We start from the raw sequence: 12327 nt of genomic DNA on the forward strand, positions 1-12327 counted from the left end.
AGGGATATAGTGAGGCTGCGCCCACTGCTCTTTTGGGTCCGCCTAAGAAGGACTAAGGAGCTGGCCAAATATGCCGAAGGTCTGGATGACCTAATTTTACTAGATACTGGGTACAAAATTGGCTGGTTGAAAAATGTGAGGCTATTAGTCTCCCAATTGGGGTTGAGAGATGTATGGGAGTCCCAAGCTCCCCCGCCCAAAATGGTGATCAAGAAACTATATTGGGATTGGGTTCAGGCCGAAGCATCACGCAGTATAACAGGGGGTTCACTTACTGAGTGTTTTCTTGAGTTCAAGTGGGCAAGGAAATTTGAACCCTTCTTTGACCTTATAACCAAGCCGCTAGACAGGGCCCTCTATTTAAAATTAAGGTACGGCACCCTCCCGGTACACGAATTTACTTCAAGATGGTCCAATCAGGACGGTCCCTCACGATCTTGTCCCGGTTGTGCGGCTCCCAAAGAGTCTGTGGCCCATCTCTTTTTTGCCTGCCCCGCGTATAAAGTGGCTCGGAAAAACTGGCTGAAACCAGTTTGTAAAGGACTGGGGATGAGGTGCCATCGTTCGGCCCTACGAGTGATTTCAACGGATCTATCATCTACCTCATTGATATGCGGGGTGGCAAAGTTTTTAAGTAGTGCCTGGCTTATTAGATCAAGATCTCTGGGAATGATTGCCAGGCCACTATCTACTCAGAGCGGAGTTAACTGAAGCCACCTACTCTGAGTGTCCGGAGTACTTTTGCCCGTGGTCTTATTAATTGTGATTGTGCTCAGTTATATTTTAATTATGGTTATCCCTTGTTGCTGTTAGTACTATTTTGATGAAATGTATTTTAAAATGTATATTGTTGTCTTTTATGGTGAGCAATTTTACCGAATAAAGATTTACAACATTGAAATATGAATAAACCATGAATGGGTCGAGATGTGACCTAACAGCCAGAGTGCTGGTTTTGGAACAGAGTAGCAGAGGCCTGATGTCCAAAGCCATTTTACGGCCGCACAGCCTGCAATTCTCAAAAATCACGGGGTTTGAGATAGCAAAATGGCTTTTTGTTATGTACGAAACTCTTTTTTGGATTAGGAAACCGTTATCAAATCACAAAATGAGTTTAGAAACACAAAATAAATCGCTATTTGAAAGAGATGTTTTTTCAAATAACGACTGATAAAAGGTATATATCAATGTTTTGCAGCTGAAATACAGCTGCAGAATGTTACATTTATACCTCAAAGGAGGTGTTAACCGAATGGGGCAATAGGAAAGGGTCCACATGGGACCAAGCTACTTTCGTAATGTTTAAAAAAAATGTTTTAGGGGGGGATAAGGCAATGGTCCAAGTTATCACTGCCAACGCTCAAACAACAAAAAATGTTTCAATGCATTCCTGTTTACTTTCAGTAAAAATGTCAGCATAAAAAAAATTTTATTTTATTTAAAATGCAATCGTAGGCATAATGGTGTGCTGAACCCTGCAGGCTAAAATCCCTCATTTCTGTGATGGCATCCAACTATAGAGAGAAGAAATGTATGACTTACCTCATGATAATTGACGAGGTAGCTCGATTACAAAACATTACGAGTCAGAATTGTGTGAAATGACCTATTACAAGATTCCTTACAATTTACAAAAAGCTGGTGCACAGTTGTGACTATTTTTTGTAAAGGGAATTTTTGTACATCATGCCCCACCTTGGACTCCACCCTGGGCAAATCACTTAATCTCCATATGCTTTAAAAAAAATGAATTTGACCTGGAGTAATGAAAACTGATGCCCATATAAAGAGCTCTAAGGCTGTTGGGCCAAGTTTGCACTATATAAAACTGCAAAAAATTCAAATAAAAACATTTAACAAGACCCCTAAAAGCTCCACAACGAGTTTCCATCGCTTTACACCTTAACCAGCCGAACTTTGTCTTACCTGCCATCAAAAATACTGCTGTAAGAGGGAGGGTTTTCACCATTTTGCAAGCGGAAGCCCGGATTGTTTCTCCCTGGTGAGTGTGGATCAGCAAAATATGGTGGAGGTGGCGCCGGAAATACCAAGACAGCATCACCTGGAGAAAAATTATAAGTATCAATGGCCAATATTTGCTGGGTGCGCTGTACGCAACAGGTGCTTAACCTCTGGTTATTTCGAGAATAGATAATTCTAACATCTATACTTTGGACCAATTGCTTTGCTATATGGAATACAAAACTGATGTATATTTTTTTATTTCAGATTTTTAACTCAGTAGAATGTACAATGCTATTCATTATGCAGCAAAAATGTCACGATACATACACATAATATACCTAGACATACACATATCCCTCCCTGCTGGATACGTTCTCAATGATAAGGCAAACACTTCAAAAAGCCTTCTCCCCAAATGTAAAGTATTAGCCCGGAGACTGATATTGTAAAGAAAGAATGAGGAGAGCTAAACTCAGGCAAACACTGAAAGGATTTTATTGGCCCTTCTGTTATATTACTCTAGGGCGTAAATTAGCTCAACCATACTTTTGTACTTAAATAAGATTTAAGGTAGTCACCACAACACCATTGCTGTGCCATCACCAAGGTGGAACTGGTCTGCGGCAAACCTATCCCCTTCTTTATACCCCATTCCCTCATATCTCAGGCCGCATTGTGGTTACCTTTTGAGATATTTCGAATTTTCAAATCCAGTGTTTGCTTGAGAGAGGCTCTTACTCTTCTTTTCAGTTCCTATAATTGAGGTTAACAAAGATACCTTTTGTTGTAATCAAATACAGGTAAACAGGTGATGAATAGCTTGAAGTTACATTTATTAATTTAGAGAAAGATTCCAAAACGATGTTCATGGCAGACACAGCTGGGCCAACTGTCAATGATGCCACAGGGATGACATGCTGGAATCTACAGTGCATCAAGAGATGTGCCATTCCAGCCAGCAACTCAATGGAATAAAACACATCTCCCCCCTTGTAGTAAAACAAAAAACAAAAAAAATAAAGTAATAAACAAAAACCTACTATAATATGTGGAAAGATGAAAATAATAATAAACAAAAATAATTAGTAACTTAGATGAGAAATACAAGCATACTAAAGAAACAGTCACTCAAATACGCTGGAACTCTTCTTTCTCCAGCTCCCCTCAATACACGAGATGGACCAGCAGACCCATCTCCCTCCCTTGCAACCAGACAATGTTCATCAGACCCCATGACCTCATCAAATGACGAAGGAACAGCAAGTTGTTCTCTTGAAAATTCAGCATCAGTCATCAACATCCACGGTGAACAATCCTCAAATTCAGAGCTATGCTCTAACTTTTCTACATGTTTACCATCTCGCCTTTGATATAATGCCACCCGCCTCAAATTCCATGTTTGACCATTTGTCAATTTGACCCAATTACCTCCCACAGCCTTAACTTTGTAGGGTCCTTTGAATTTATTCAAGAAATTACTATGGCCACCAGGTTTTACTTTGACCCAATCCCCCACATCAATGAAACGTCTGTTCCTTCCTATCAACTTGTCGTTAGAGGAACCTCCCACAACGGGTTTTAGAGAAAGATCCCAAAACGATGTTCATGCCAGACACAGCTGGGCCAACTGTCAATGATGCCACAGGGATGACATCAAGCTGGAATCTACAGTGCATCACAGGTGTGCCATTCCAACCAGCATCTCAATGGAATATAACACCTTTCCTATCACCTTCTCTTTGGAGACATGATTCATGAGAAGCCTTAAAACAAACTTGACCTTTAGGTCACTCGCTGCACCCCTGCAAGAAACACAACTTATCTTTAACGAATGGTAACCAGTGACTTCAATGGGCGCGCAGCAAGATCGGGGATAGTACAATGTATTAAGTTTCCAACAGTGCTCAAAAGGGGATGAGAGGTTGGTTACCATACAACCCCACTATCATCCGCAAATGCAGATAAACAAAAAACACACAGGTGTCCCCAAGCACTTTTACAATCATTAGTAAGTGTCCATATAAGGATCCTCTTCCCAAGAATATTGTTCAAGTGGTACAGATCAGTCCATAATTCTTCCAAATCAATATTTTATTCCAGAATTTCAATCCATAGAAAAAGCAGCCAACACGTGTTTCGTCGTGCATAAATCTAGCACATTTGACTTCTTCAGGGCTCTTATAATATCTTGTCGGTCAACATAAATTCATCTCAGACGTTCCAATCATCAATAGCCTGGGTAAACCACTCTTGGGTCCTCATGGGTCAGATTGCTCGTTCTGTTATGGTCCGCCGTTGTGTAATCATGAGTCAATATCCCAGTCTCTTTTGCCCGTAGTAGGTAATAAATATTCCCATCAATCCGTACTCCATAGCAGAAGTAAATATCCCTGCTTCAATTCTGAAGTACACAGTAGACCGTCTACTTAATTCGATTAAATAACTATATATTAAAGGTCATATGCCCAAGGAACTAGAGAGGAGTAAAGTTTTTCGTGACAATCACCATTAATATATAAATATTTGTGAATATGCTCATGCACATTTTGTGTGCACATACACTCACAGGCAGGCAGGATCTTTGGTAGCTAATCAAACAGAAGTGAGCAAAATAATTAAGCAAATTTGCAAATTCGCGAAAATCATCCTTTTCTTGCTCACAAAGCAGAATCATGGTTGCTTCAGAGGCAGAAAAAACAAAGCAGAAAACAATTACTTTGAGGTGGAGTGTGAGGAGCCAAGCAATGTATGATCATAATCATATTTGCATTAAGTTAAATACATTGCTCGGACCTCCGCCGGCAACTTCCTTAATATGGAAGCCTGTGCGTAGCACCTGCTGGTGCTGTAAGAGGCAAGCACTGTACACCGGCTCCCCTTCCGGAGAATGGGGTTTGATAATCTGTCCGGGGCATGAACAGACAATAATTAACTAAATGCAATCACCATTACGGTAATTACATTAACCAGCCCTTTAAAATGTTGGGCAACATGAGAACTCCTTGTTCCATGCATGTCTCATTGCACGGAACAAGGATTTTTTTATGAGCAGAGATTTAGGCCTTTTTTTTCAAAATAAGGCGAAGAGGTATGCGTAACCAGTGGAAACTGGCAGAAGTGCTACACATTTCACATCCGCTCAGCCCAAATTAAACAAAATAAAAAGGATGCAGCTTCTACAAGCCAGTCAATGTTAAAGCTTCTGTCTGTACCTGCATCTCTGATTATGGTAATGTGTCAGGAGGAGAGGTGACGCTAGGTTTATGGATTGAGGAGTGTGGATGATCTGTTTGTTTGCGAGCGACAGAGAGAGGCGCATATATAGCCTTTTTTAAAAAAATATATGTTTGAGTGCATTGAGAGGGGGGATCTGTGTTGACTCACGAACATTCCTGTATGTTATTACATACAAATGGAGAACTAATCACCTTGTTTTGTACTTCTGGAATGGGCCGCTTTAAGGAGAATACCTGTGGGTATTGTGGGTTTCTGTCAATGTGTGTTTGAGTGGGGTGTTAGAAGTGTTAGTTGTAGGGTTGTGTAGAATGCAGCCTCCAATACGTGGGAATGACAACACGGCGTACAAGAATCAGAATATGTGAACACAGAAGTAACATACGGTGTAAAAAGACGACCACAAAACTCACCGTACACTTCCTACAGGCTGGTCATACCCCTAATGACTTACAGTGGACCATTCTAGAACATCAAGAATATGGGTCCGAGGCGTCACTTTTTGAACGTGAGCAACGTTGGGTGTATCGCCTTGGAACAAATAGGGTCGGCCTCAATGATGATATCCCATGGGGTAGTGTCCTGCGAAGATAGAGGATTATACTAGGTCCTTTGTCGCCCATGACTTTATCTCCAACCCATGTAATAGTTAACATCCATACTGGGATACACGAGGCACGTTCGTCATCTCTCAAACGACACCTGGGCTGGGAGTTTGATGAATGTTCTATTGGGGATTTCAGTCTTTCTTAGGTATTCTCTTCGCTTCATGAGCACGCCTTATGCGCGAGCATTACCCGGATGACTGATTCCAAAATGTAGTCTTTATCACATTTCCACTTGAGGTAATTCTTTTAAGTGATTACATTGAATTAACTGGGGCTCTACGATAATACTAACATTTATAGCACATTGCGGATATAGGTGTTGGCACCGGGGCTCGAACCCGCATCAAAGTGCTCTTGTAGTGCTCTTGTAATCACCTTTTTCTTTTAAAGTAACATATCCCTTTAAGAATCTAGCTTCGGACCACACCACGTGACTCCAATCTTTCCACGTGGTGTACTCCGAACCACTCAGGACGATTTATGTATACGGGCCTGCCTTCCCCGCGGAACAACCATTTTCCGGGAGGGATTGGACCAGAAAGCAGGTTACGGGCGGGGAGCCGCAAGTGCAGAAGTAAGTTGTATCCGACCGTTAAATACTTCTCTGGACTCCGGTTCTTCCACGCTATTTCTTCTGATGTACTGGGGGTACTGACGCACACCTCCGCTCTCTCCTTTCTCATTGTAGAAAGCCACCGCGTGAAGCATACCCGCGCCACCCTCACCGAAGGGGCATGTTTATGTCCCGTTTCTTGTGAGTAATTCAGAATCCTTAAGAATTAGAGCAATTTTTCCCTGTCTTCCTTTGAGGTAGAGGTTGAGAGCCCTTGAGTTATGTACTATTTACATGACCTATAACAAACGGAGTTTTCCATCACTCGACTGTAATTACTAATATAAGACGAGTTAACTATATGTACAAGGCAAGTCTTGCTTAAGTTAATAGCAGGAAGTGCATGCAATTTGCCCCGCAATTCACTGGCAGAGATGGCCGGACATGTTGCGATCTGTCTCACAATCTTGAAACAATTTGCACCTATCCACATAAGTGAAAATACACTGCATGGTCATTTATGAATGGTCCGTGACTCTTGTGTGATATATAATAAGTCAGCTTCATTAATGCAGTTTCTTCTAGTTGATTGGACCTAAATTTGAGATCCGATTATGTGTCATTGTCTGTCTTTTTCTTTATAGGTTGCTATGATTGTTTCTGCAAATGGCATGAGATAACATGGTTACTGATGTGTGATGATTTTTTCACACATTTTTACATATAATTTGTTTTTCACATTCAGAGCCTCTCGGGAGGGTACGCCTTAGCGCGCGCACACCACCGGAGGACTAGATCGTAGGTCCTGAAGAATGCTGAGCAAAAAGCACTAATAAAACAGCAGAAACATGTCGACCAATTTTTAGGACTCGGGTTCCCTAACTCAGAACCTTGTTTAGTCCACTCACTATGTTTTTAACCAATGCGGGTTGACCATCATTAAAAAAATTTGACCTGGTTACAACCTACGCATTTTTTAAACTGCACTAACACAACACGTTTAGTCACTTCTAATTTGGGCACTGTTCCACTCACCACATCCTGCTCCGCTGTAGTCAGGCGTTGTAGCACGCTAGGGTGATATTCGGTCACCCTAGCGGGGACCCGATGATGAAGCATGTCACCAACTAGTGGTGAGTGAGGGTCCTTCAAAAGAATAGAGCTCCTCCATTGCAGATTGCTATCTTTAGAGGGTGAGCTATGTACCAGACGGTATCCTAGTGGAACAGGCAGTATCAAGTAAATTAAGATTAAGACACAACACACAAAGGGGTGTTGGTTTATTTAACCATCACCACACAATTAATGGAACCGAGGTTGTATTTTTCCTAGGTTCTTTCACGAAGTCACTCCTCTGTTGTTTTTTCATTGTGTAGAATGCAGTCAGGTGAATCATCTCCACAATTACTCATGTTCCCGCTTGCCAGTGTAGTGATTGACAGCCCACCTCATCTATCCTATGTGGCCACACCACTTTTAGGTGATTTCAAACAACAGAAGCTTTAAAAAAAACAAGAGACACCCCCTTCAACCTCATTGATACACTCAATGTGGTACAGCACGTTACACAACAAAACACACCCCAAAGGTCACATTCTTGACCTTGTCTTCTCAACCTCACCAGAAATCCAGTACAAACCACCCAAGCCCTGAACTGGGCTGACCAGTTTGACATCCCTATCTCCATGCATAGCATCTTATCAGCCAATCAAGGTCAACACAAAAAAGACCAACCTTCAGATCCTAAAGAATTCTCCACAAACAACCAAATGCCTGAACTCATCTCACCACTATTCTAAACAACTTCAAACAATTGTTTGGAAAGCTATGTGAATACCCACAGGATGGCCAGTGCAATCAAAAAGCCTTCAGCACCCTGGTACTATAAAGACCTCACTGACAAACACATCAGCAGACAGGAAAGAAAAAGGAGGAAAAATAGAACGCCTGAGGATTTCTTGATTCTGAAGTCCCTTCGCTCAATATGCAGACAACTTATCACATTAGCCAAAGCAGAGCACTATACCAATACCATCAAAGAAGCATCCGACAGAAGTAGAACATTCTTCAAGATGAAAGGTGGCCAGACCCACACATCATAGCTCTGGTTCTGTGCAATCAAAAAAAATAATAAATAAAATCAGAGTAAACTTCAAGATGGCGGACAGGTGAGGAGCTCTAGCCGGGAGCTAGGGACTGCCTTTTCGACGTTTTCCCCTGGATTTCATCCACCGCTGACTTTTTTCAACCCAGGGGTTCCATGGAATGTTAACCTCTGAATCTTGCAATTTCCCTCTACTGAATTTTTTGCTGACCTCAACCTCCTCTGAAGAACTTCATTATCTACCGACAGCAGAGCCCCGGCAACATGGCTGATGCCCGGAAGAGCTGCCTATGTAGCTATAAAGGAGACTGCCTTTGGATCTCTCCCTCAGCAGTCAGCTACCCTTTGAACCTGGGCACTGCCTCTGGTCTCCCTGCTGGTTCCCCTTTCCTCTTGCACCGTCTGGTGGACTCCGAGGGTCTGCCGGTTGCTGATCCTGTACTTTGCTGCCGATGCCCGGCTGGGCAGCCATTTTGGGATATGGCTGGGGATTGTCACGCCTGCCATCCCCTGCAGTCCGGACCTGTGCCATAGATGCCTGGCTTCCTGCTTGCACCTCACCGAGGCTACGGAAGAGACGCAAGGGTCTGGTGTCCCCCAACAGAGCTGCCTCTAGAGTGCTGCGACGCTGCTGCCATTATCACAGAAAAGTTTCCCTTTTCCGCGTTGACATGCCCTGACCCGGTAGCTGCCTTTCTCTTCCGGGGCTGCTGCCTGGGTGCCTGTGACTTTCCCTGGATTTCTTACGACTCATGAGGGATCGAAGACCTCCAGCCTTCCTCCATTCCAGATCCGGTAACTGCCCTCCCCATTCAGCCCTGCTCCTGGGGTAGGTTTCCTTGATGGCATTTTTACCAGATTTGTGTTTGCCGGCAATCCCTCCATTTTGTTGCAAGGTACTTGGGATCCATGACTGGAATACTCCATCTTACGGTCTCGACATACTCCCAGACTGATTAATGCCGCTGATCAGCGCCTTGTCCCACCTTATTGACCATCGCCCTGAGACGACCCCTCTTGAGTCACCTTCACCACTCTTTCATTGCAAGATCATGGTGAGGCACCCGTTTTGCCCTCTCCCTCAGACCCATTCATTCCCCAATTGTGACCGGACGCTGTGAAGGAGTCCGGCTCTGAATGTGGTTGAGGACGGGCACCCTACCTGCTTGTTGGATTCTGACTTTTTGGTGGCCGGTCTGCTGTGACCTGATCTACATTTGATACCCCTTTTACTTCATCCCCCTTACCCTCTATGCTCCATTGGTCTTGTTTACTATGCTATTTAATGTTCTAGTAACAGGTGTAACTTGTAACGGATGTAACTTTGTAACAATGCGTAACCTCATGTAAAGTGCTCCGATACCTCCGGGTCTAGCCAGCGCTATATGAAACTCTAAAAATAAATAAATTGTCACATTTCAAAGTTTTTTGATTGCACAGAACCAGAGCAATGATGGGTTTTGTACTATGATGTCTTACATGTAATGTGTAGAGTCTGTGTGTGTGTTTTTTTCAATGTTGTACATAATCTAAGTGTTGTGTCCCTGTGGTGTAAACATTGGTGTATTTTTTGAACTGGTACAAATTTGGATCTATAAAAAATAGTTTAAGAAACTTTTAGGAAAATATAAGATTTTTTTTAAAACATCTGAAATAAATCATGATATGATCATAACAACTGGGGTATGCAGTCATCAAGTTTGAATATTAGATTGAATGAGTATCAGTATTGGCACTTGATTGTTGTTTAGAGACTACTCAAACAAGATAGCATCATGGCTCAGCCATATGCCAAAGATACACAACTCTATTTGAAAGTCTCTTCTGCTTATGATACCCAAAGCCTAAAACACTGCTTGCATATCATCCAGACCTGGACATCAAGCACCTACCCAAAGTTCAAACCAACCAAGAAGGAATTTCTGTTATTCACCAAGAACGATAAACAAGATACAGTACAGACCTGGCTCAATGACATGAACCTGGACGGCTTTGAACTCCAACTTTCTCCGAATGCAAAGTTAGTTGATTCATCCAGTACACTAACCTCGCCCTCAAGATACATATTGCCAAAAAATTTAAACAAAGACTGCCGGGTGCAAGTTCTCTCTTCTAATGAAAATCTAAACATTTTTTCCAGAAAGTGACTTCATAACTGTTGTTCAAGCCCTCGTAATCTTGCATCTGGATTGTGGTAATGCCCTACTCCATGGCCTTCCAGACTGCTATAATGGCACCCCTTAAGGAAATCCTACATTTCGCAGCACGTCATTCAGGGCCTGAAGAAATATCACATCACCCCCATCCTGATGGAACTCTATTGTCTCCCCTTTCTGGCTCACACAGTCTTGAAAACCAGCTGCATCACCTACAAAGCTGCAACAAACAGCACCCCACCCCACCCCATTTATCTTACAGGTCAGCTCACCATCTCTGATGGTTCTCAGCACACCTGCAGCAAGGGCACTCAGACTGCAGGCTAACAAGTGAGGAAAAAAATAAAAGAGTGGACCTTTTCCATATATGCACCCAGTATATGGTACACGATCATTTCATCCAATGAGACCTTCACACCACTACTGGTATTTAGGAACAAGTTGAACAATCACTTATTTAAAAAACACTCCATCACAATACATTAACCACCCACATCCCAGCTTCCTCTTCTCTTGCTCATTGAAGTTACATTGGTCTTTGAGCACGTACAGTGCTCCGCTACCTTTTGGTTAGGTCAGGGCTATATAAAAATGTAGATAGTACCCATACCTAGCCAAGAAAATAATGGTACAAATTTGGTACTTAATCTAAGAGTAAGTACAGGAAATATAGTTTACAACGCATGCAATACACAGCAGTTCAGAGCCTGAATTAAGAGACTGCGTCTCTGGTGGTTTTTGTATGTCCGTTCCCAGATACAATACAGGATGTTTAATGGGAGATACCTTACTTCCATAAAAAGAATGAAGCAGATAAAGCTTCAGGAGAATGTGTTCCTGTTAGATTTGGGGGTCCCTAGTTGGCACAGGTAGGTACTTGTGACAAATAGGGACCCTTGCCTATAGTCAAGGTAATGGGGTACACTCCTAAAATAACCCCTGCTCACCTCACCCCCTTGGTAGCTTGGCACAAGCAGACAAGCTTATCGCAGAGGCAGTGTGTAATGCATTTGTGACCACATACAGTAACCTAGTGACAATACTACAAATGGACACCATACAATGTTTATTAAAAATAAGTTCTTTATAAAGACTTAACACGAGACCACAAACAACAACAATCCACATTACTATATTTACCATGGTAGTTTTAGCTTAGTTCTGTTCAGTTCTTAAAATGCAACACTTTAAGTCAATGTACCTTGCGATGCGTGACGCTTCCAAAACAAAATTGTTGCAGTGATGGAAATGCAGCAAAGTTCCGGTGCAAAGAAATAAAGACGTAAAGATCTTCCAGATGGGGCACGCTTCTCCGATGATTCGAGATGTCTCGATTCGATGCGTCAACTGCAGTGGCGACACCCTTGTTCAGTGATGCAACGGCAACAGCCTTGGCTGCGGCACTCTTCTCCAGCATTGCGAGAGGCTTCCGCACAATGCGACAACCACAGCGGCGACATCCAAGATGCGACGGCAGCAGCTCCAACGGTGGCGCGCTTCTCTGTGGATGTGAGGCACTTTTCTTGATGCGGTGCAACACAACAGCTTCAGTGGCGACATCCACGATGCGACGGCAGCAGCAGCGATGGCGACACGCTTCTTCCTCATTGAGAGACACTTCTCTTGATGCTGTTCAATGCGTCAGCTACAGTGGAGACACCCTCCTTCGGAGTTGCAATGACAGCGACGGTGACACGCTTCCTCTTC

The 12327-nt window shown here is 42.9% G+C and overlaps 1 protein-coding gene across 1 annotated transcript in view; it reads right to left on the reverse strand.

Annotated features, from left to right (window-relative positions):
* The window catches only part of TMEM171 (transmembrane protein 171), a 210672-nt gene that overhangs the window by 39937 nt on the left and 158408 nt on the right, over positions 1–12327 (reverse strand). The window contains exon 4 of the mRNA XM_078675271.1: positions 1927–2062. Coding sequence (XP_078531397.1) covers positions 1927–2062 — 136 coding nt within the window. The remainder of the gene's footprint in view (positions 1–1926; positions 2063–12327) is intronic.

This window comes from Lissotriton helveticus, chromosome 2_1 (genome assembly GCF_964261635.1).
Source record: "Lissotriton helveticus chromosome 2_1, aLisHel1.1, whole genome shotgun sequence".
Lineage (NCBI taxonomy): Eukaryota > Metazoa > Chordata > Amphibia > Caudata > Salamandridae > Lissotriton > Lissotriton helveticus.